Below are 24,352 nucleotides of genomic sequence, written 5' to 3'. Positions count from 1 at the left end.
CAGCCACGCACAGGAGCAGGAGTTGTTTGTGCGCGTGGTGCTTTGGAGGGATGTCCTGCAGGACACACCCCGGTTTATGGGGAGACGGGATCCAGGGGGATCGTGGAGGCCGGTCGTGCCTTCACACCGTGCCAAGGCGTGAGGATGGTGCCAAGAGCCGCCGTCAGCCCCGAACTGGGGTCAGGGTAAACTTCCCACCTTTTTAACCAAGAAATAGAGGGGGGATGCATGGAACCGGTGGGTCAAGGGTTGCAATAAATGCCAATGATCAGCTTGAAGGTGACTTGTAGGAAACGTCCTCAAAGAATTGCCTTTGTGCCTTGGGGCCATGGAAGACCCAGGATGCTTGGCTGTGTGGGACCCTGCACCCTTGCTTTGCCACAGGCCTGGCTCGGCCCGGGGCGTCCCTCCTGCACGCGTTGTGCGCATCCCTGTGCCCCGTTTTTTCTTGCACAGGTTTCTCTAGCTTTGAGGTTAAACACGTGGAAAGCGGGAATTAACTCGGGCACCACTGGCCCTACGCTCTATTTTCGGCTGGAATGGATCCTGCCTGGCCCGATGGAGGGAAAGGGCCTATTCTCCCTCAGCCGCTCCTGGGGTCCACTCGCGCCCTCGCAATTTATCAATGGCCCCGCGTGGGAAAGCGGCGGCGTGACCCCGCCCCCTGCCGCTGAAGCCGCGCCCCCTTGCACACCCTCACTCTCCGGGTGCGGTGTGGCCCCGCCCCCCGATGACGCCATCATCGTGCGCCCCGGCGGCGGCGGGCGGCTATGGCGGCGGGGTCGGTGTGGAAGGGGCTGGTGGGGCTCGGCCTGTTCGCCCTGGCACACGCGGCCTTCTCGGCGGCGCAGCGTGAGTCACCGCCGGGGGGTCGTCCCGGGGCCCCGTGGGGCACCGGCACCCCCGCACGGGGAGCTGCCAGGGCGGGGGCCGGGCCGGGCCGGCATCATCACCGTCCTTAGCGGCGAGCCCGCCGGCGGGGCCGGCCCTGCCCTCGGGGGCCGGGCTGCGGGGGGAGCGGAGCTTCCGGGAGGAGAGCGGGGATCGCCGCAGCGGCCGGGAAGGGAAGGAAAAACGAAGGGTGGGAAGGGGGAGCTGCCGCCCGGCGGGTCGCGGCTTCAGCGTGGCTTCTGCCGTCCCGTCCCCGCGGCCCGTCCCGGCTGCTTGGGGCAGGGCCGGCCGTGCTCCGAAGCAGCGGAGCCGCACAGCGGCACCGGGGGCGGCCCAGCTGCCCGGGGAGACTGACACTTGTCTCTGCAGCCGTTTCTCTGGGGGTTTGTGTGGCCGGGCTCTTGGTTTGCGTGCACAGAGTGTTTGATGCGTACGTGTATGTTTCTGTTTTGTAGATCGTTCTTACATGAGGTTGACAGAAAAGGAAGATGAAACGTTGCCCATAGATGTAAGTTTTTGCAGTGTGTGAAAGGTGTAACTGTGGGGTGGTTTAATCTCTCAGTTGCTTCCTTTTAATGTGCAAGGCAAGCATAAAGGGTAGTTTTTAAGCTGCACTTTCATCGGAGCTCCCACTGTCAAAAAGAACTACGCTTTTCATCCCAGCTTCTTCAGGGTGTTGTAGCTGTCAGTGAAACCAAACCCCAGATCCAGACCTCCCTGTCTTTTAGAACTACCCTGGAGCGTCTTGTCCAGGATTCCCTGAAGGTAACTCAGAGAGTTTTTGCATCCATCCACCTCCTTTGCAGCATAAACCTCTTGCACCCTCTGGCTCTGGTTGGCTGGCGCGTGTTTACCCAATGTGACTGATCCCAGCACAGCCTGCTTCAGGAAGGGGGCTTTTATTTACTTTATTTGCTTGCTCTTCAAATTTCCACTTCAGTTATCTGTTCCCTCTCTCCTTAATCAGAAGGGCAGGGAGATCAGGTGCCCAGGAGAGCCAAGCACAGCTCCAGGCATGTTCCTGGAAGGAGTTTGGATCCTGGAGTGCACAGAACCCAGTGTTTGGTCTCAGGCTCTTGCTGAGGAACCGTGTGACTCAGTTCAGTTGCTGCAACCCAGACCTGTGCTGGGGCAGCTGGAGCTCTGCCAGAGTTCTGCTGTGCAGATAGGAGGGAATTTTAATTTTACTGTGCCTCAGTTTCCCCACTGCTGGACTGCCCACCTCTGTTTGCTGTCACTGGATGGAAAGCACAGGAGATACTGTGTGAAAGCTGAGATTTTGGTAAACATGCAGAACACTCGGTGATGTGTGTGTTGCACTGTGCTCTCTGTTGCAGATAGTCCTGCAGACTCTGCTGGCCTTTGCAGTCACCTGCTATGGGATAGCACACATTGCAGGAGAGTTTAAAGACATGGATGCCACTTCAGAACTCAAAAATAAGTATGTTTTATTTCTTCTTTTTGTATGCACCGGGACCTGCTTCTCTGTACAAACTGAAACCACTTGTCTTTAGCTCAGTCCTTCAGTGCATGCCGCAGGCAGTGACCCGAGGGGAACAGCCACACTTGCAAAGCCAACAGTGTCTTGAGTTTTAGGGGAGAGTTGGATAACAGGCAGAAATCAAATAAACTTCTTGCTTTTCCTCATCTGAAATCCTGCTGTGCAGACTTGGTGGAGGAATGAAGTGTGCAGAGCTCAGGAATCACCACCTGCTGTCGTGACATGGTCTCAGACTGCAGGGCCTGGCTCACACCCTGCTTGTGTTTGCTTCCTCGTGAGTCTGAGTCATTTGAGTCTCACACAGTGTATTCAAGGCAGGACATCTGAAAGACATTAAGAAAATAAGGGATTTTGGATCACGATTTTGAAGAGGGTAGTTGGTTAGAGCATGCCAAGGTCATAGGTTCAGCTGCTTTTTGAGCCGTTCACTTCAGAGTTGGACTCAGTGATCCTTGTGGGTCTCTTCCAACTCAGAATAAATAGTCTGTGATTCTGACAGGAAGTTGGATGGGCAGATGTTGCCTCTCTGGCCATTTCCAAAACGACAGGGGAGCATGGGAAGTGAAAAAGTTGTCGTAATTGTATTTCAGAGTGTTCACCTAAAGCCTTTAGCATGAGGTTCTCGGGGGCGAGGGGGGGGATGCTGAGCATGGTGAGGGTGTTAACACAAGTGACAGCTGAAAAAAGGCTGGCATGTGGTGTGTCTGCAGGCAGCATCCACAGGCTGCCCCTGAGCTCCAGGAAGGAATGGGGAGTTTTTGATGTGGACATCTTGTGGTCTTTTTCACAACTGGCTGTGTATTCCTTCAATGTTTTAGTTCAGGAAACTTAAAGGCAAGCAAGAGTTTTGGATTGAAAACGTGTATTTCTCTGTCTAAAGTCAATATGCCCCAGACTGACTGTTCTAAACTCCCTGCTCTGAGAGAGTTATTAACCTTGGCTTTTTACATTTGTTTTGAAGGACATTTGACACGTTAAGGAACCATCCATCTTTTTATGTATTTAATCATCGTGGTAGAGTATTGTTCCAGTCCCCAGACACAGTGAATTCTTCTTCAAACCAAGATGCTTTGTCATCCAGCTCGGCACTGAAATTTCGAAAACTTGAACCTCTGCGCCGCTAAGACTTTTACAGATGATACCAATAACCAGGACACTGAGATGTAATATTCAAGTCGGGGATGTAAACACTTTTTTAATTTCTGGAGCAGTATTTATATTGATCTTCCAGACTTTATAATATATATATATATATATAAATATATATATATAAACTAATGACCTTCTTTGTACACTGTTAATGAGAATGACCGAATTGTGGATTGGCAATGCAGTGTAAATTCTACAGTTATGCTGTGAAACACATCTTCAAAGTTTCAGATATTAAAATAAGTTGCAGCTAACTTAACTTCAGTTAAAAAAAAAGCAAGCTAGTTTTTCCTGCAGTTAATGTTCTTTGACAGGAGGGAATGTGTGAGTGTATTTATTTTATCAGTTTGCTTGCACTACAGTCTATGGACCCCCTCAGAAATGCTGTGTGCACTGCATCACTGAACAGCAGGAAAAGGGGCAGCATCTGATCCTAGAAGGCCTGTGGGACACCAGCATGGTGTGGCAGGGGAAGTCAAAGAGATTGCTTTCATTTTTCATTTTTTTACAATGCTGAAAAACAGTTGTGTGAAGGGTTATTCTTTTTTTCCTGGTTTTTCACTACCACATTATTTCCTCATTGCCCTCCTTCGTTTTCATGTAAGTTTCCCCAGGTTGGCTGGGCTGTGGCTGTGCATTGGTGCTTGTGTGGGGGAGGCAGCTCACCTAGATCATCTGCCACACTCCGTGTTCTCCAGCTGTGAACCAGGGAATGTTGAACATTGTGGATGTGCTGAACATGGTGTTGGCACCAGGTACAGCCTCCAGGTCATCATCATATTTAAGTATCAGTAAGAACTGTCCCTTCTGTGAGTGATCCAGGGGTAGGGTCCAGCAGCTTGCTCTGTTTGCTGGCACTAATCCAGGACAGCTACCCCTTTTCTGCCAACAGAGCCTTCCACTTTGATTTTTCCAGCTGAGCCCTTCGTTGATTTAAGATTACTGTCTTGATTTCATGTATTAGAACTGATCATATAGTCCTTAACTCTTACTTATGTCTAAATTCTTATTTCCCCTCAGGGGCTGAATCAATGCTAAAATCTCTCTTGGTCTGGCTTTTTACCTCCCTGATGCAGCAGAGGGAGGTTAGGTCGAGATACTGGTGGGGCCAGCAAGAATTTGGCCTAGTTGGAGGACGTTTCACTGGCACAGTGGAAGCTCAGCCTTTTGTCCTGGCATCTGTTCAGTTGTGTTTGGTATTTTTTTTAACTGTTAAGAACTGTCAAAAAGGCAAAAAGCTTGGCAAAAATACTGTGTAAACCGAAGCCTCTTTTTCTAGCTCTGCCCGTCCTATGGAGTGGGTGCCCCAGTGCTCGAGCAATATCCGTGGCTGCTGCTCTACAATCACTCTTAAGCATCTGGGTTTGATTAGGAAGGCTTACTCTGCCAGCTGAAGGCATCTGAGCTGCAGGATTAGTTCCTGAAGTGTCCTGGTCTCCCTCTTGCTGCTGTCACAAATCAGCTCCTGCCAGCACCAAAGGCCTCAGAAATAGTATTGGGTCATCTCTCCATTGTGGACAGAGTTGTTCCCTTGGGGAACAGGGCTGCTGTGCGGCAGCTGCTGCACAGAGCGGAGGCTGAACTTGGGCTAGGTGACCTTGCGGGGCAGAGGAGAGACAGAATTAGCAGAGGGTGGGAGAAGCACTGTAGGAGCTCAGTAACCACTGTAGCAGATGGGTTCTGCAGCTGAGCCCTTTGCAGAGGGTCTTAGAGCCGAGCTGCTCACACGAAGCATCTGAGAAGCCCCGTTTGTGCTGCTGGAAGGGTACAGGGACCTGCCCGAGGTGGGAGGTGCTGCTGGGACAGGGAGGTGGAGAACATCACCTGCTGCTCAGAGCAGGTACTGCTGGGAGCACCCTGTGGCTGTGTCAGGGCCCTTCTCATGAGGAGTAGCCCTGCTCTGCAGCAGCAATGGTTCTATCACAAAGCTGTACAAATTATTTTTTCTTATTGATCTCACAATGTCAAATAAAAATTGATATCATTAAAGTGTTTGTTTGTTTATTTCTGACCATCCTGGAGCCTGCTGCAGAAAATCCCTGGTGAGTGATTATTTAAAAGTGACTGCCCATCCCTGACATGAAATGATTGCCTTTATTATGGCAGCTGTTGTGTGAGGGTGCTGTCTGGCCAGATGTTCATTACTGGGAGATAAGATCAGAAGTGGGGATCAAAATAGCTGCAAGTAGCTGAGTAAAACACTTAGGAGGGAAATATTGCCAGCCTGGGGATCTGCTTGCTTTTGAGGCTCCTCATCATCCTCTCTGGCAGAGCTGACTTATGTTCTGCCTTCAATTTAACCCCAGTAAAGGCTTTTCTACCATATATTAATCCCCTGCCAGCCCATGGGACAGGCTCCTGCATGGTCTGGTGTTGCAACAGGCACTGGGGGAAACAGGGTGCTCCTGGGGCTGTTGATTGTTAAAATCCTGGATGTGAGCAAGATCACTTTTCACCCCTTGCTCTGCTTTTCCACTGGGGGAGGTTGAAAAGTTGGCAAAAGCACTGGAGGAGTTTGCTCAACTACGGCATCCGTCAGGATTTCACTAGAGAGAGCAGTAGACTCACCCCTCATCTGCTTTCTGTGCTTCTGCATTTCTGAATCCAGCACAGAATATGAGGGGAAAACACCAACAGAACCAACCGGTGGTTTGGGAAGGGGCACCTTAACAAGTTCCCAAAGCCACCTCGTGCTTACCTTGCAGCGTGGGGCTCTTCACAGATGAGCTTCTCTTGTTGAAAAGCAAAGCAAGACTTGAGCCAAGAGTTTCTTGAATTATACTGGAGAGTTTCCAGCCTCTCCCAATGCACATTTACAGCCGTCACATCTTGAATTGCTTTGGCTACAAGCTGTGATATTTCTACTACATTAAATAGTAAAATAAAAAAAAATATGTGCTGGTAATTTCCATTCATTGCTGAAGTAGCAGGTTTAATCTGTATTAATTTTGCTGAGTTTTAGAACCATTCCAGTGAGAGCTCAGTGGGGAATTGCTAAGGAGGGCAGGAGTCATTTACAGCCTTGCAGGTGAGGGGATGGGGACCATGGTTTGTGTCAGAGATTGGTCACTCGTGCAGCCCTTCCGTGTGAGGCTGGAATGGGAGTGCAGCTGGCAAAAGCACTTATTCTAGATGTCAGTGAGGGCTAACTGTAGCACCATGTGTGGAAATCCCTCCTGGTCACACATCTGATGTGTCCCCTCTGCGTGTCCCAGATGGAGCCATCAGTGCAGTCCGGTGCCAGGACCCACGTGGCTCCATGCCCCACTGCTGCCCAAAGCTGGAGCACAGCTTTCTCAGGAAAGCTGGCAGCTAATGGCCCCTTCCAGGTGCTCTGGAGGGGGACACAGTCCCCCTAGCTGAAGAAAGCAGGGAATGACAATTACTTTCTAACCCTAAAATGATTTTTGGCTTATCACTTGGTTCAGGTTCTCTCACACTTCACCACACTGCAGCAGATCTGCCCTTCTCCGTCTCTGACACCTTCAGCAATGACATTACTGTGGGGACATCCTCCAGCTGGATACAGCCCCCCACCAAGAGTGGAACCATTTCTGCTCCCTTTTGCCACCTGCACCAAACAGCAGCAATTTTCCCCACCAGACAATTCGGGAAGGCTGAGGCTCACCCCACAGCATCCAGGGCCACAGCGCTGCCCCCAGGCTCCCTGTGGGAAGACCCCCAGCTGGGCAGGGAAACTGCAGCTCTGCAGTTCCCTGCTGTCCCAGCCATGCTGTGCCAGATTGGCAGGCTGCCTGCAGAGGGGAAGGGCAAAGCAAGGCTATTTTGAATGTTAAACAAGCAGAAAAGACTTTGGTACCAGCTTTCCACAGCCAGCACTAACAGCGAAGGCAAAACACTCCTTGGATTTGGCCTTGAGGTTCACCTTGAAGCCATAATCACCAAGGGCAGAACCCCAGCGGAAATAAATCTGATATTCCGGCAGGTAAAAGCCTTTTAATCAACCCCAGGTTGGTCTGAGTGACACAATGCCATTTCAAAACACTTCACACTGCGACGAAAGCTACATCCTTAAAATGGCAGCTAATTAATTTTCCTGTCCTGCTAACTTAATCCTTTTTCCAGCCAAGAAAGGCAAATGGGAGTTCACAGAGCAGCGAGGCAGCCGGGAGCCTGGCAGCATGAGCAGGAACACAAGCCCCAGGGCTCCTTGGCAGGGGCCCAGGCTGTGTGGTGTCACAGCTTCCCAGGCCATTTTAATAGGAAGAGATGTTAAAAAAAAAAAAAAAAAAAAAAAAAAAAAAAAAAAAAAAAGGTGACATTTGGATTATCAATGGCTCACCCTGTACAGCCCCCTACCTACACAGAGAGATGTGACTCTATTCCCAGTTCATAGTCCAGTGCTGCCAGGCAGAGCACCCAGTAGTGCCCTCCCTGCCCAGGCTGGTGCTGGCTGAACCAGTTTCCCTGCTGGAGGCAGGCCTTGCTGCAGGGGCACTTCACTTTGGATTTCAGGAGAAAAAAAAATAGATGGAAAAAAAATAGATGGAAAAAAAATATTTCCCTCCTCACCTAAGGTATTTCTGTGTATTTTAGAGCAGTTCAGGGCCAGCCACAAAAGGCCAGTGCTGATGTTCCTGGAGCCCCAGGCTGCTCCAGAATCCCTTGTCCCTGCCCCAGGAGGTCTCTGCTTCAGTGCACAATGCAGGAGGAGAGTCCTATGTGCACAGCAAAGGCTGAAACAGTGATTTATTCCCCATCCCGGATGCAGAAGTGCACAAAACAGGATGCAGTTTTGGAGCAGCCAGTTTGGCAGGCAGTCCAAAGAGGGCCTCCTCTTCCCCAAATCCACTCCAGGCTGTCACTCCCAGGGCCATTACAGAAGCCTCCAAGGCACCCACACGCCTGCGTGAGCCCCCAGGAAGGGCAACCCCAGTGAGGCAACACCTCCCCAGCACAATGCAAAGCACATGGAGGGGAGAGAAGGGGCCAAATAATGCCCCCTCCTTCTTGCCCAAGGCCACCATGCTGCTCTACAGCCTCCTGTCACAGGATCTCTGCTGAGGCACCTTGGGGACAGTGGCACCATTTTAAAGTCACCACCACCACTCTGAAGCTGAAGCTGGCTGCCCCTCCCATACCTGTTTAAATAGAGCAGCTTCAGAGCACAAAGCAAAAGCCACAGCAGAGTGAGGCCCATGTTCACCTTCCACAGGAGGGACGCACATATCCTACAAGATGCATCAGGCCTGGTTAAAAACCCAGGTCTGCTGGTGGTCAAGTATGGTCATGGCCAAGCTGCTGCCTTGGGGTGTCCTGGGCTGGCAGGGAGGACAACCTTGCAAACAGCCTGAGCTGCCTCCCAGCATGGGAGCAGTGGGCAGGGGAGCTCTGCAAGGGACTTTCTTCTCTGCCTTTGCTTCTTGTGCACAGGCAGCAACTACAGAGCTTGACAGGGGCAGACCTGAGGCTCAACCCCACCACATTCCAGGAGCAGAGCAATGGGATGCTCCAGAGAGATGAAGTGCAAGTTACAACAGGAGCAGTGGAATACGGAGTGAGTCATGACAGATGAGCTCCAGACAGAGCAGAGCACTCCATCAGCACGAAACCCCCTCACAGGGCCCCACGCCAGCCTCGCATTGAGCATAGCACTGACCTCCCAAATTCAGCACTGGTCAATCCCTCAGAGGAGCTCCCACTTCATGCCTGAGCATGAACAGGGAAAGGTTTTCAACTTCTGGTTTCCTATCACGGCAAGAGCTGTCCCTTTCATCTCCTTACCTTCACAACTCCTCCCTTCAACATTGGGTACACTAAGTCCAGGGGTGCAAGGCAGACCCTGGGAAGGAGAGCATGTATCTACAATTTGCAGGAATTCAACTTTGGCCACCTGGAACCCAGACAAAAAACAGCTCTCAGCTGCCCCACAAGGTCAGAGCCTCCTCAGGGTCCTGATGTGTGAAGAAAAGCTACCCCCACCGCTCAACCTATTATCCAGCAACCATTTCCCATCACAGCCTGGGCTGTGACTCACCAGTAACTGCCTTTCCTGCGGGGAATTCAGAGACAGTTCCCAGGAGTCGCTCTGACCCGGTTTCACCTGCAGGAAGCCGCAGGGGCTGCCGCAGCAGCAGCTCGGTGAGAGCCTTCCCAGCTCACCGAGTCCCGGCATGTCCTGCCCACATCCAGCTCCCAGCAAGCCAAACGCTGCTGCCGCACACTGGCATTCCTGTTCTCTGCCAGAACTCCTGCGGGAGGGTTTGATGGCTGCCATACACTTAAAAACAGCCTCTTCCAGAGCTCCCGAGTCCCCCACCGTCTCCTTTTCCACTAATGATTATTTTGGATAGCGGCTTCTAAGTTCTGTGTGTGCAGAGGGAGGAGCCCTGAACCCGAGATGCCAGCAGAATTTCAAAATGTGCTTTCACTAGGCTGGGAAAGGAAAGGTGCTGGAGCAGCTCGTGTCAGAAGCCAAACTCTAACGAAGAGGCAGTACCATCACAAGTGCCTACAGGCTTGGGCAGCTTCTCTACATCCCTCCTACCTTCCTTTCCAAGCTTCTGCTTTTTCCCAGCCCCAGAAGTGCACTGCCAGCCAAAAGGCACCCACTGCAACCACCTCTGTGAGGAAGCAGTAGGGAGCCTGTCCAGTCTCTACCTCACGCTGCTCCCATGCCAGACTTAGCTGGCAGGTGGGAAAGCACAAGGAAAAAGGAACCCACTGACACGTACAAGAGCCCAGCAGCCAGTGTGCTGGTTTGTGGTGGGATTGTCCACACCAGGGAAATAATTCAAGTCTGCAAGACCAAATTAGGGTACAGATTTTATAATCATTGTTAGTGACACACTATATGACCTTGGTTAAGTCCCTCCATCCATCTTTAAAGACTCTCGCAGAGGAGGGCCACAAGACTTTAATTAGCAGCCCTAAAAGTGCTCGAGATAGTTTGTCTCTCTTCCAAAATAACCAACTGCAGATGAATTGGAACAATCTTATTTTCAAATTCTGCAAGCAACTGGGATCCAGGCTGCTCTCAGATCAGTCACTTCAACAACATAATCAAAGTTAAATGTGCCAGCTGCGCATGAAGAGTTTTAATATGCCATGCAGACTGGAAAACAGCTCAAAGAATCAATGTTATTTTTCCATGGCTGGGATGTCACTGTCGAGCAGCTGCATTATAATCATCTGCAATCAGCAAAATGCCTTTTTTTTTTTTTTTTTTGGATCACTTTCTAGTCTTGGGGAACAGGGCTCATTTTTATTTCTGTCCTACTTAGGAAAGCACCCTTGAACCCTGAGATGCCCACTGCCAAGGGATCAGGCAGAAACTACAGCAGTGTGCCTCTGACCAGATCTGTGGCTGCTCAACCCCCAAATACCCTGACAGCCTCCTCAGCCCTGAAAGTTGTGCCCAGAGAGGAACTGCTCACACTGCTACAATCATCTCAAGAAACAGTAAGTGCATTTCCAAAAATCCAGCAAAAATCAGCTCCAGTTGCCTTTTGTCACTGATCTGAGAACTGGGATGGTTCCAGAGCAGTCCCTCCCCGTGGAAAACCTGAGCAGAGCCCAGCATCCCGCTCTGCAAGGGCCATCTCTGCACAAGCACACGGGTCAAGTGATGTGCAAAATGAAGCAAGGGGGGGAAGTCCCCCAACTCCATCTTTAACAAAAGGCTGAACCCCTCTTTGATATATTCTACATATTAAACATTTACAAATACAATTTGACATTAAAATATATCCCTGCTCTGGAGTAAATTACAAGAAACAGTCTGACCACACAAAAAGAGTTTTGCCCCAGTAATGCTTTATATACCAAAATGCTTTATAACCCTTTCCTCCTGTTCAACATCCTGCAGTGCTCTAAGTACTTTTTAAATGAGCACACACCACAGGGATCATTCCCAAAAAGCTCTGTCCGTCCTACCAGCTGCTCAGCAGTGGCGAGTGGAGCACTGGGATACAGCAAATTGCCAGAGGTGTCCAACATTTTAAAGGACATTATGCAAGACTGCTTGCATTAGAGGAGTGACAGTGATTGAGGCGACAGCAAGCATATACAAATACCAAGGATCCAGCAACTTCCACTGCAGCTGGAGCTGGTCCAGGACTAGGAAATAGCTGTTAAATTCCCACTGCAGACATAAAGATAAAACTTCCCCAGGCTCTCAAAAACATCAGATCTTCAGCAAAAATCTCTTCTGAGGTTTCCATTCCACTACCTTTCCCAGGCTAAACTATTCTTCTGGACTTCAATGTAAATTGTTTGAGAGCTTCATCCTAAGCTCAAAATCTGAAGAAATATGCAGCTGCTTTGAATACTTCCAAGCTCCTGCTAAAGGACAATTTTCCTTACATGGTACCACCAGTCCCCGTTCCTGGCAAAGCCGTGTGGCTGAAAGCATCTGCAGTTCAGTTCTTCCCCTGCCTATGGAAATATCCTCCAGCATTTACCACAAGGCTGCACAAGTCTGTACAACAATTTAACTCCTTCCTCAGCACATCCATCCTCTGAACTCTGAGTAATCAGCTGCTCAAGGCACCAGACCTGTCCTGCTGGCCCTGAGACGCATCTTGTGCACTTTTAAAATGAAGACACTGGCATGAAGAGGTGAAGCTGAACCACCTCCCACAGCACACAGGCAGCAACTCCCTTTTCCACCAGCTCCACCCACAGCCCCTGTCTGCATTCCCAGCTTCCTGGACAACCACAGGGCGCCCCTGCCACACTGCTTTAACCACTACCAAGAGACAACACCACATCACAGACTGACAGAAGAAAAACACCATTGCCAAAGCCAAGCCAACAGTCTTCCAGTGCAGAAACAAGAAGCCAGGTTGCAGCTCAACTGAATGGATAACTTCAGCAAAATTCAACATTTTTTGTTTAGTCCATCCTCCTTGAAGTGATCTCAAGATTCAGACTTAGAATACAGCTTCAATTCCTGAAGACTAGAAGATTTTTGCTAAATCCCAAGACATTCGTCTTCTCCAGATTCTTCCTTATCCACTTAGGATAGACTTCAACTTGTTTTTGCCGACCTGCAAGCAGAAGCTCCTTTTAACTTCAGTGACAAACATCCTTCCTTCACATCTCTGCCAAACCTCCTGTCTGCCAGATCTGAAGTGTCTTTGGCCTTGTTTTCTGCTTAACTAGGTTGCACATCCTCAAGACAAGCATTCTCAAGTCCATGCACTAAAGGTGTGATGTTGCCATGTTGCTGGTATGAAACACTGTAATTAAGCTTTACAGGTTTTTTTAACTGTTTCTTTCTGTTAGGTAATGCATTTCTTGCATTTTTCCTTCAGGAGTTTCTTAGTAGATACTAAGAACGGACTAAAAGAAATCAAACTCAACAAGCCTATGCTGCTGCCATTTCAGCCAGGCAGTGCACATGAAGAACCAGGACAAAACTACCAGATGAAAAAAAAAAACCAAAAACAAAAAGTAAGTTTGGGGTGGTTTTTCGGTTTCCTACAAAGGGAGACATACAATTGCTTGACCACAACACAGTCAAGCACAGCACAGTAACAGCCTCTGCATCTGCTATTTTAGAAGATGACAATCACTCTCTGATACTGGTTAAACCTGGGCAAGGATACATGTGCCCACAATAAATGCACTGCACTGCCAAACAGGGACCAGCAGCATCCAACAAACAGCTGCCACTAGTGACCAGCCTGGGAGCTGCATGGCTTAGGAGGAAAAACTCTGTCTACAAGGGAAAAAATAAAGGTAACATGAGGAGGTCTAACTGAGGCTTGATTAAGAGAGGGTCAGAAAACAGATGCAGCAGAACTCACACAGGTATCCAGACTCCAAAGCACCTCACAACCCTTCCACCCAAGGAAGGCAAGTGCTAAATTTGTTAACTCAGATTGTTAATCAGTGTTTCTCCTTGCAGGAAACACAGAGCGGTATTTCTTCCCTACCTCCCAACATTCAACTGTGCCACACAATTTCAACCTTCAATAAACAAAGGCTCAAAACTGTTTGTGCAAAGCACAAATGACTTCCCGGATGCATCAGTGGACCCATCCTCTCTCCTGAGCCCTTGCTGAGGGACACTCCTGCTAGGAGAAGCTCACCCGTCACACAGGTCACAACCGTGGTGACACAGCTCTTGCTGCTGGGCCATGGTCTCTACCAGGAAAGGCAAGGCCTGACACCAGTGTGGCCCTCCTGGCTGTATCTGAAGTGCCAGCACACCTTGGGGACTATGCTTGTACAAGGCATGTCCCACCCACATCCAGCACTGGGGTCTGGAACACAAGGAACTTTCTCCACTAAGAATCTTCTTAAGGCAGTTGTGGAGCATTTTCTGCTTCCTAAATGAGCTGTTTCCATGTGGAATTCAGGGCTGTGTGTGGTCTTCATCAACTGGTGTTGCTTCTGTTTCTTCATCTCTGCACTGACACAACCCCTGAGGACATCTTCCTTCCTTCTTCTGAAGACTCATGTCCAGTTCGCTGTATGGTTTCTGCTGCTCTAATACTCTAACCCAAATTCAGTCTTTTCAGACAAAATAACGGTGAGGTAAGGGAAAATTCTCACTGCTTGCACTTGAATACTTTGTAGCTTCTGAGGTGCAAGATTCCAAATGAGTGAATATAAGTTACTAACTCCCTGCAGCTGATTTGGAAGCCAACTGCATCCCGCCAGAGAGCAGATTAACACACTAACAAGGTCACTAGCCAGAAATATGGCCCCTGCTCAGACACACAATGATCAAGCGTCTCTGGAATCAGTGATGAAAATTAAACAGCCATTAACTATATGGAAGAAAGCTGACTCCTCTTACCATCTACTATTTCAAGAATAGCACATTACATGCAACCTGATGCATTTAACCAGGCCATTTTACAAGGTATGCACAGTATATCTCACCCTCTGTAAATAAAATCCCTTATAAGAGTCCAACATTTGGCATGGGAGGTCCATCACAGTGACAAACAGCTGCCATGTGAAAGGTGAAGGAGTAAATCCCCCTTTGTATCATTTCAAGGTACTTGTGGGGTTTTTTTAAAAAAATATTCCATTTTATTCATCTGCACAGATGAATAAAAGTGACTTCTAAGAATCAGGGAACATTTATAGCAATGGCTTCCCCTATGTCACTTCATTCATATACACCATGACAGAGATTTGCTGTTGTTGTATTTCATTTCCTTCTTGAATTTCATTTCCTTCTTGGATTTCACTGGTGTCATTCCAATGATCAAACTGCATCTTCCAAAGAAACCAAGGCCACTGCTTCAGAGCAGATGGAAAAGATGTCTCACAGGCTGGTTTGTACTAAAAATACCAGCAGGAACAGAGAAGTACAGGCCCATCAGAGAATCTGCTTCCCTGCCTGGCCAGTTCACTGGAATTCCTGGGATATTTCCCATACAAGGCCAAAAGCACAAGTCAGCAAGCACGAGCACAACTTTAACCTGTCTTTTAAAGAAAGCTGTTAGAGGATCAGAGGAGGTTATGAGCGAACAACTGAAAACACACACTCATCCCAGAAGCCACTTAACACTGGCACATTATTGGTACTGCTTTAGAGGAAAAAAAAAAAATACACGCAGGTGGCTTCAGTCTTCTTTGTATGTTCTGTCATATATGGAATTGTCTTTGGACAAAATAGTTAAGACAAACAGAGAAGAGGATACCAGCTCAGGTAACCAAGGGTTTAGTAAACTGGAACTTACAGCCTTCAAAACTGAGTAAAAATGTGCACCCCGGAGGCCAAGCTGAGTGACACCTGGGCAAGTGCTCCAGGGTACAAATATATCTGCAGCTAACACCACAAGCTGTGTTTGAGGATGTGAAAGACCAGGTTCAGCTGGTTTTACAAAAATATCCTCAGTCTGCTGGTAACAGACAACTGGATGAACTCAGTGCTGCCCGCTACAGACTCCTCAGATTAGCACTTCTTAAAAATTAATAAAATGGTTTATTTTATATATACATATGTTCCAAAAAATTTATACAGTTAAAATATCAAATTAGTGATCTGGTAACAATACTGTTCAAAATAATCTCTTTTGTATGAACATTAAAATACATGTTTTTAAAAGCGTTTCCTTTTAGTGCTTCCAAAGCACAGCGTGTGCCAAGGCCACCTGAAGAATCTCCGTCCTCCTCACAGGATGAAAGAGAACTGAAGTCGGGGACCTGGGAAGCCTCAGGTGCACTTTCATAATGTCTGCAGACAAAACAGAAGAGAGTCTGAGGTAGATTGTTTAGTGACCATCAGGTGGTAACAGTCACAGGGCTGTCTTTAGCTTTTATTAACACAATAGCAGTTTCTTTACTCTCAATCTACACTGAATCTCAAGTTTAAAGGCATGGCTAGCAGTTCTCGGGAACAAGACCCTTGTCTCTGTGGTGGCAACATGCAATTTTACCAGTGCAGGTGTTTCTGGGAGGGTTTTTTTGGGAACGCACGGGCTCTCTCCACGATGCAGACAGTGTGTGCATTTGACAGTGCCCCATTTTAGTGCAACCTGCTGCCTATAGCACGTAAATGTCTAATGACAGCGTTCAAATGAGTAAATTCTCATCACCTGCAGGAGGGGCAGCAATGGTTATTTTCTTCCGCCTGTTGAGCAAAGAGCACCCTCCACAGGAAAAAGCCACACCTTTCATAGCAAATCCTTAAGGTTATAGCCCAGCTTCTACTGAATCAGGCTCTTAAAGTTAAAGCTCCACTGCTTCTTCTCAGACTGTGACAGTAAAATCACTTGACTGCCGAGATGGTGAGGGCAGCAGCTACATCCTCTTCCACTCTTCTGTGGCACAGCAAACTCATTCCTGGTCCGCATTCGTCTGGCCGGTACATTATTATCTACTGCTGACATGATTAACTCTGTTGGGTGGGCTGGTGAAATCTAGTTCCTCTAGTATTGTCTCTAAGTGTTGTATTAAGACCCGTTTTTTAAACCTACAGAAGAGAGGGAGAGCAATATAAATTTCACCTTCCAAAAATACACTTGAATAACTCAGGAATATTCAGCCATGACAAACTGTATTACCAGAGGCTCTGTTTCCAGTAGGGAAGAGCTTTCTTTATTTCTGGCATTAGAATGGTTAGAAAATTTAATTTAATTTAACACATCTGCCCCTCCTCAACCCACTCATATTTTGAGTTGGTCCTCAATAACAACCTGTTATCATTCCACTTCACATTTAAACTTTAAATAAGGACCATTTACTACATAAAAATGTAACAGTAGCTTGACCACTAAAAGCATTATAAATTAAATATGTCAAAACAAAAAATCGAAGTACTAGCACTGATAAAGTCTATTATTTCTACCATGATCTAGTAATATTTAATTTATGACTCCGAGTCATTACTATCTATACAAACCTTGCTGCTTCCTTGATAGCAAATTCAATGAAATACTTCTGAATTTCCATAGGTCCTTGCACCTCCTCAAGAAGAGAAAATATTTTTTCATAATCTAAAAAAGAGATAAAAATTCAACCATGTATTAAAAATGAACGTTGCAGATGAAATTTCTGAAAAGCTCCAGAGCCAAATGAGGAAAGCAAAGCCCAGTTTCATGTATCCCTGTATAATAAAACACATAAGGCAAGAAAAACACCTGCATTAGCTTCAAGAGCAGAACACAGGTGACAGAATAATTTAAAGTAATACTGATGATCTGGGAATTCAAATGTGGCACCAAAGATTAAGGTTCTCTTTAAAGAGCAGCAGCTAGGAACATTTATCCTCAGAAAACGCAGGCTGGGTCTCCCATTTCCATGATCCGTTAACAGGCACAGGGCCACCAAACCCTCATCTGGCCTGGTGCCATCGTTTCTGAAAGCAGAAGTTGCCATTAGATCTCTAGAAAGACAAATTATCAATCCTTTGTGTGAGCACAACATGACTATCCCATTGGTACAAGGTAAATATGTCCACTGCAAAAGAATAAACTGGACATATTAAATTGGAAACAAATTCAAAACCAGCATTGCTTGACTACTTCCCATAACTGACCCCAGAATTAATAAATTTTTGGTGCTGTGACCAAGAGTCTGCTCTGAGTGATGCAGTAGGCAGAGGAAGCATAAATGGTCAGACCTCTGAAGAGATGTACATATTCAAGCCACTACAATTTTGCTTCTTTCTTTGATGACTGCTTGAATTCTGCAGCAAGACAGGTGACTCACACCGAACACACTGTTTTACTCTACATCACCATTTATTAGGCATGAATTTGGAATAAAACTGGATGAGCTCACTTTGCAGAACCTGACTTTTAGTCTTCAATTCTTACAAGTCTGTGGGAAGTAACAGTGGTCAGAAAATAGATTATTTTAGGCTCCAGTCAATAGCTTGAAGCTTGTGAGAAAGCTGGGCACCTAACATTCTTATTCCAGCTTGGGAAATCATGAGGAGGAACTCAAAAACAATCCCTGTAGGTAGCCTCCTCCTGACACCTGGTGTTTTTCTAACTTGTTTACTGATAAAGATCTTTACAAGAAGGTGTTGCTCTAAAGGAGCAATCCTATTCATTGTACTGAAACACTGTATAAAAAGAATCTGTCTTTCAAAAAACTTTGCTCTAATGCCCCACCCCCCACTCTGATAAAATCAGAGTTCTATGTGTCCTTACATGAGCTGCCCTGAATTGTAACAATACAAGTCTGCAACTCTTCGTGTTTCATCACTAGTTACTCTTACAAAATGTTTTTTAAAAAAATCACTCTGCTAGAAACTGTTACTACTCCCTTTCAAGCATATTCCAAGATGGACCCTTACAGAGTTTGCCTTTGCCCTGCAAAGGGAGCTTTGATGGACACAGAGCAACAAGTACACTTTGTGTACATAGGAGCAGTGCAGCCTAAGGCAGAGCATTCAGTCTCATTAGATCACTGGCAACAAAACCAAAACTCTGAAAGGCGCTGCTTTCACAGGGCACCTCTTACACCAGTTAACCTGTCTTCAAGAGCAAACAGGGTGACTTGGCACTCAATCTCCCAAGCACAAGTCTAAACTTCAACTTACCAGCCCAGCATTTGCTCCTTTTTTGCCCCTCCATTGATCATTTATGAGCAACCAGAAATCGCTCAAAAAGTTGTGTGTATACTGAAAACAGCTCCTTCCTTCCAGGAGAATTTCTCTCTCTCACACCACATATAACATACACTACTAAAATAAAGAAATCCAAATTACTTACTTCTTCCAGGCTTGCGAACCTCTTTCATCACTTTAATTTTGATGTCAGCATTGTTTCCCTCCAACATGGTAGGTGTTATTTTAAAGGAATTTGGCACAGATTCAGAAGTAGACTCCGTGGCCCGCTTTTGGTCATCCCCACTCACACTGTAATTCAGAGGCCCTCGAACAAGAGCATTGGCACCAGGCTTATGATCCAACCCATCTTCACTTAAACAATTGAATTCAACAGGTAAAGAGTCTAAGTCGTTGGGTAACATCTCATCCTCTCCCACAGCAGTTGGAACCACAGGAGCCATCTCCACAGGTAAGCCATCAATTTGCTTCTCCATTGACTGGCAATTTTCTGCTTTCTTCTCTCCGTTGCCATCTTGGACAACACTGTTACTGATATCTACAAGTGAAAAATACGTATCCACCGGTGGGTAAGTGCAGCATCAAAAGAACCAAATAGAAGTGTAGTTCTGTATCCTTTTTGTCTGAAGTGCTGTGTAGCAATCTGAAAGAGCTGGACAACACTCCAATACTTTTATTCAACTGTGGATGTTAAATACTCCCCCTTTCGAACTGTTACATCACTTATCATTATTGTGAAGTCTGAAGTGTCCTATCACTACCTGTGAGGTCTGAATACCATGTTCTGTACTCCTAGTGCAATGTCATGACTCCTAAGAAAATTTACGTCTTCCTTCTCCTCCCCAAACCTAGCTAATGGAGCTTTCTTCCGACTCCACTTGCTAGGGAGGGTGGTATATGAATATATAGGTGGGTATGAAAATTCCTATCTGTGGGAAACAAAACAACCGTATTTTAACTTTCCTTCTTCGCCACAGAACACACAAAGAAAAACTAAACGCTGATGTGAGATAGAAAGTATCTCTAAACAGGTTTTTTTTTTTAAATTTCAGATTTCATCAGCTGTAGCAGAGGCCTGTTTATCTAGGGCAACAAAAGAAACCCACTCCTACATAACAGCGAAGCACAGACGTGCTGGCAGAACCTTCTCCCTTCCTCCCCAGACCCTCCTCACCAGCCGGAGCTGTTGTACCAGAGCTCAGTATACCTTTATTTGCTGGGACACCCTTGAGGCATAGGTAGGAGGGGGAGCCAGGAGCAGCGGGTGGCCCCTTGCCACCCACGTGGTTGGTGACGACTGGCGGTGACTGCGGCCGCCGCAGCAGGGGGGACATGCTGCGCCGCCTCTTGAGCGATGCCGGCGTGTTGGGCTCCCCGGGACGCTTGATCTTGTTCTGGGGCCCAGCCACAAACTCATCGGCTTCATCTATCATCATACCCTGAAAAGGAAGCAATAATTTAAGTACCAGTACAAAACAGCAACTGTTTCACTGATCCACTGATGAGTCAAGTCCCTCTGTGTTCAGACTCAAGTGGCTTTTAGAACACTTGACAGCTCTGAGAAGAGAGGGATACCCAAGGTAACCAGAGAGTCCAGTGCCACTCTGCAAACCAGCACAATTCCATACACATTCCTCCCGGACCACATGGGGGATATCCCTCCTTTCCACAGGCTGCACAGGTTAGCAATATAATTTATTTGTGGGGCAGAAATTCGACCCACAAATCATTTCAAGTTGCGTTAAATATAAAGGCACAGCAGGTAGCAAGGCCCCTCCTACCTTCTTGTCCTGTTTAAATGGATTGCCAAATGTGTGGAGTCTTTTTGGTTGATCTGGGTCAATTTCCCGAAGAGGTGAAGGCATCATTTTCAGATATTCCTGGTAATTTCCCATCTGAGCAACAGGAACACTATGAAGGCAATCTGCAACAGAAAAGATATTTTCATTTAGTCTTAAAATTAAGGCAGTACAAACTTCACACCTCAATTTCAAGTGTTAGCATAAAAGAACTAGAACTGATTATTTCTTTTGACTACAGAGGATGAGCTGAAGACTCCAGTTGTGGAAATAAGACTGGCAAGAGCTGAGCTTAATTGGCAGAAGAATAAAAAAATAAGAAAGTTTAATTTCTGTGCCGCCAACTGCATCTTTAGACAACCAGCACCTCACAAAAAACAAAGGGAGGTTCTGTCCACTTTAAGCCCCTATTACTTTAAAACACATCTACTGAACCCTGGTGAATGTGAAAGCTCTCCCGTGAAACTTATTCTAAATTTCAAAGCAAGCTTGACATCTTCCATGACAGAAGGCAAATATTTCCTTCCTTCCCCTTCAGAGAACATTGTCTGGGACAGCAAGAGATGCAACAGCCCCTTCTGCTCCCACACCAGAGACAAAAACCACTACCTTAAGGAAACAACAAAAATAGCTTTATTCAAACTATTGTTGAAGAACTGTGACTCCTTACCTTCATCCTGCCCCAAGATAAGCCTGTGTGTTTTCAGAAGATTGGTTCTCATTCTAGTTAGCTGGTCTAGAAGACTGCGACGAGGAATATCATATGCATTTCTGAATGCCTGGGGCTTCAAATCCTAGTTTTGTAACAAAATAAGTTACTTTCAGTTAATCCATCAGTTCTCATACATGGAGAAATTCCACTATGAACTGTAATACCATTAACTTTTAAAAAATATTTTTAAGTAACTTTAGAGCTTCATAACTGCTCACAAGCAGCTCAGTGGCTGTCTTTTCAACACAAGCTTATTCAGCATTAGTGCTTCCAGCTCCATTAAGAGTAAGCACATTAATTCATGGATGAACAACAATAGCTGTCTTTTGCAGAGATTGACATTTAAAACACAGTAATTTCCATTTACTACGATGGGGTTTTCAAACAGTGTCCCAAAATCGAGTGCAAAAAATTGCATTTATTCTTCTCACTCCTTATGTCTATGCTGCACTCATGCCAGTTCGGCGAAGGTACTTTCTTCTATGCTAAGTCCATAAAAGTTACCCATTTAAAACAGATGAGATTAACTGCTTAGTCATGCAAGATCACAGTGCTGTTTACCTTGTTTAAAAGTCCTATGTGGAATCCAGCAAATTCTTTAACATTCATTTCTGACAGTCTCAGAGGAGATTCCCCAGTGATCCCTTGCAGCAGTTGTTTAAAATCCCTACTGTGTACCAAGGAGAGGCCACTGGAGTGATTTTTCACTTTTATTCCAATTTCTTGTGGAACTTTCTTACCCACTGAACCTATTATCCGTTCCGATTCTATTTTTGTCTAAAATGGAATCACACCGTGAGTTAAAGAATCAGCAGGCATTGAACATTCTCAGTACAAAACACACAGTACATTAGCAGAATAAAACTACAAATTTATTTCCCTACTACCTACCCAGGGATATATTGGATTACATAGATTAGATCTCAAGCATAAAGAAATCCTAATGTGCTAGCATATGGAAAAATATTTAGCCAGTGTATCTAAATTTATATGCCAGTAGGAGGTCTGTGAATATCCCTGATTTTGCTGCAAGTCTGTGACTCTCTTGTGTCCCTGAAGAACCATCTTTAAAGGGAAAGAAAAAACAAAATGGAAGGTAGGATGCCTTGGGTTACAATAAAGTCGCATCTCAAACAACAGTATTATTCAGATAAAATAATATAATTTCAGTTTAATTTTGAAACAACCTATGAACTAAGGTTTGCCCTGTATGTTTGTAACAATGTAAGGGAGGAAAGCTGCAAAAGAAATCTGGTTTAGGAGTACATTTCTAAAAACGTATCACTTCTCCAATTAGTCCAGATTTCTTCTTACAGCTACAGAGAATTTTACTGTATTAAGCTCTAACTGTATCCAGTTACTTTTTTTTAATCCACTAGCAATATCTCCAAAAAGGAAAAAAAAAAACACCCGACCAACCAAAATCCCAAAACCCACTCTGATTGCAAGCCACTTCCCCCACATCTCCTCCTCTGCAGAGTTTGCTTCATTATCTGTGGGAAACCAAATTTAAGGACAGCAGGAACACAGCAGAATTCTGGAATTGCCTGTGCCTATGCAGGAGCTTATAATGCATTCCATACATTCAAACTGTCCCATGTGCTGAGAACGTCTCTGAGAGCCACAGCAGCCATCTTGAGTCATTCCAACTCCACAGTGTAGAAAAATCATATGAATTTGCGTATCATTAGATAACCAAAATACCACAAGAAGTTTTATGTCTAGTAGATGCTCAGTCATTCAGAGGCTCTGGGACAAATTTTGTGCATTCTTTAAGGTGGAGGATTTTTTCTTTGTAATTTTAAAGGCTGCACTGCTACCCCACTGCCTTCTAGATATTGAAGAGCTGTTGTAAGAATCCTTCATGCTAAGGAGGAAGAACTTCCAGGCCCTTACACCTGGAATGGCAGTCTTGGCAAGGAGAAAAAGATACATAGGACTATTTTTCACCAGGTCACACTTAACACATAGAAAGACTTTGACCTGAAGGAAACAGGAAGCTCAGATATAAAGCTTGAACTGTGATTTTACTCCCCACGGATAAGAACACACTTTTTTTTTTTTTGGGGAAAATACACATTGCCAAGGACACAAGGAAATAAACATGAGATTAAAAGCAAGCCTCTGACTTCAGCTGTGAAGAACAATAGCAAGAGCAGCCATAAATCCAATTACTGATTATCTTTGGAGTTTAAAGTCTAGCAGATATTTAAAGTATAGCTGAAGACATTTCATTTGCATGCCTCTCCACTACTTACAGAAGGCACAATCACTGGCTACAGAACCATACTGGATGCTTCCATATTTGCAGTGGAAATGCTCACCAATCTTCAATTATAATATATGCTGCACACCCATATGAACTCCCACAGGGATTAACTGCTTTATAATGAGATTACCACAAACTAAATAATCAACGCACTTCTAATTGCAAAGGTTTCATCAATACTACCTGTTGGCTGAGTTTTTTAAGGTAAGAGATAACACTGTAACTAAGTCCACAATCTAAATTATCTGATATCAGATTTGGAGCTCCCATCATCCTTAGGGCTTTCTTTAATGGCTATAAGGAAAACAAAATACACAAGAGTAAGAGAATAAGTATTTAAAAAAGAAATTTATAAGCTCAATCATAGGAAGCTAAGGCACATAGATTAGTGCTCTAGCTTTTCCACTTTTGGCCACTAAAATTCAAGTCTATTCAGATAACATGTGACATGAGTTTGGTGTCTAACTAGCTCACAATGGACATAATGCCACATCACCAAGACACCACACAGTGTAGTGCCACTGGCAATTTCCACTCAAAGGCTCAGGTCCAGAATAGCCGGGATGATGCAAGTCCATATTGAGGTGCATTGTCCAAGCTACACGTAAAAGGTGACACAGTGCCTCCCTCCACCCTTTATTTGGCCCAGTCAATATCACCTTCCCAAGTCCTAGCACTTCACCCACATTAACAAATAACCTTATCTGCATTTTCTTTATCCAGTTACAAAAATAATGCCAAATTTGGCTTCTCTGAATGTTCTGAAGTACGTTTGATCAAAATTAATTTAATATTTCATGATCAGAAAACACTTTTATTAAACACTTACATCTTAGCATAGTTACTACTACTCAGTATTTCTACAAAATTTTTTAATTCTTAAAAACATTTGCTCTAATCTACATACCTCTGAAAGGCAGAATGCTAACTACTTAAAATGCCATCATAATTATGTAAAAACAAATTACTAGGAAGAGGTATGATGCAAAGGAATCTGGTCACACCAGCCATTATACCCCAGAGGATG

The 24,352-nt window shown here is 45.7% G+C and overlaps 2 protein-coding genes across 8 annotated transcripts in view; one reads left to right on the top strand and one right to left on the bottom strand.

Moving 5' to 3' along the window:
* The first annotated feature begins 625 nt into the window (after nt 1-625).
* On the top strand, nt 626-5,530 carry MMGT1 (membrane magnesium transporter 1). The gene is given in 5 exon segments (XM_066182091.1): nt 626-682; nt 684-852; nt 1,347-1,399; nt 2,229-2,332; nt 3,354-5,530. Coding segments are annotated over 5 exon segments (546 nt in total). The 3' UTR covers nt 3,517-5,530.
* A 9,899-nt stretch (nt 5,531-15,429) lies between these two features.
* The window catches only part of LOC136288654 (integrator complex subunit 6-like), a 40,265-nt gene continuing 31,342 nt past the window's right edge, over nt 15,430-24,352 (bottom strand). For 3 of the 7 annotated variants that reach the window (XM_066182084.1, XM_066182087.1, XM_066182086.1), the window contains 8 exons: nt 23,509-23,619; nt 21,618-21,833; nt 21,015-21,138; nt 20,327-20,469; nt 19,753-19,984; nt 18,691-19,083; nt 16,872-16,965; nt 15,430-16,442 (listed from right to left, as the gene is read on the bottom strand). In XM_066182084.1, coding sequence (XP_066038181.1) covers nt 16,343-16,442; nt 16,872-16,965; nt 18,691-19,083; nt 19,753-19,984; nt 20,327-20,469; nt 21,015-21,138; nt 21,618-21,833; nt 23,509-23,619 — 1,413 coding nt within the window. In that variant the 3' untranslated portion in view covers nt 15,430-16,342. Of the gene's footprint in view, nt 16,443-16,871; nt 16,966-18,690; nt 19,084-19,752; nt 19,985-20,326; nt 20,470-21,014; nt 21,139-21,617; nt 21,834-23,508; nt 23,620-24,352 lie in introns of those variants that run through there. The other 4 variants (XR_010720547.1, XR_010720548.1, XM_066182088.1 and 1 more) reach the window with 4 other exon arrangements.

The sequence above is a fragment of the Chamaea fasciata genome, unplaced genomic scaffold (genome assembly GCF_029207755.1).
Source record: "Chamaea fasciata isolate MVZ Bird 193981 ecotype frontalis unplaced genomic scaffold, bChaFas1.0.hap1 SCAF_4, whole genome shotgun sequence".
Classification (NCBI taxonomy): domain Eukaryota; kingdom Metazoa; phylum Chordata; class Aves; order Passeriformes; family Sylviidae; genus Chamaea; species Chamaea fasciata.
This window is presented reverse-complemented; position numbering and strand designations above follow the sequence as displayed.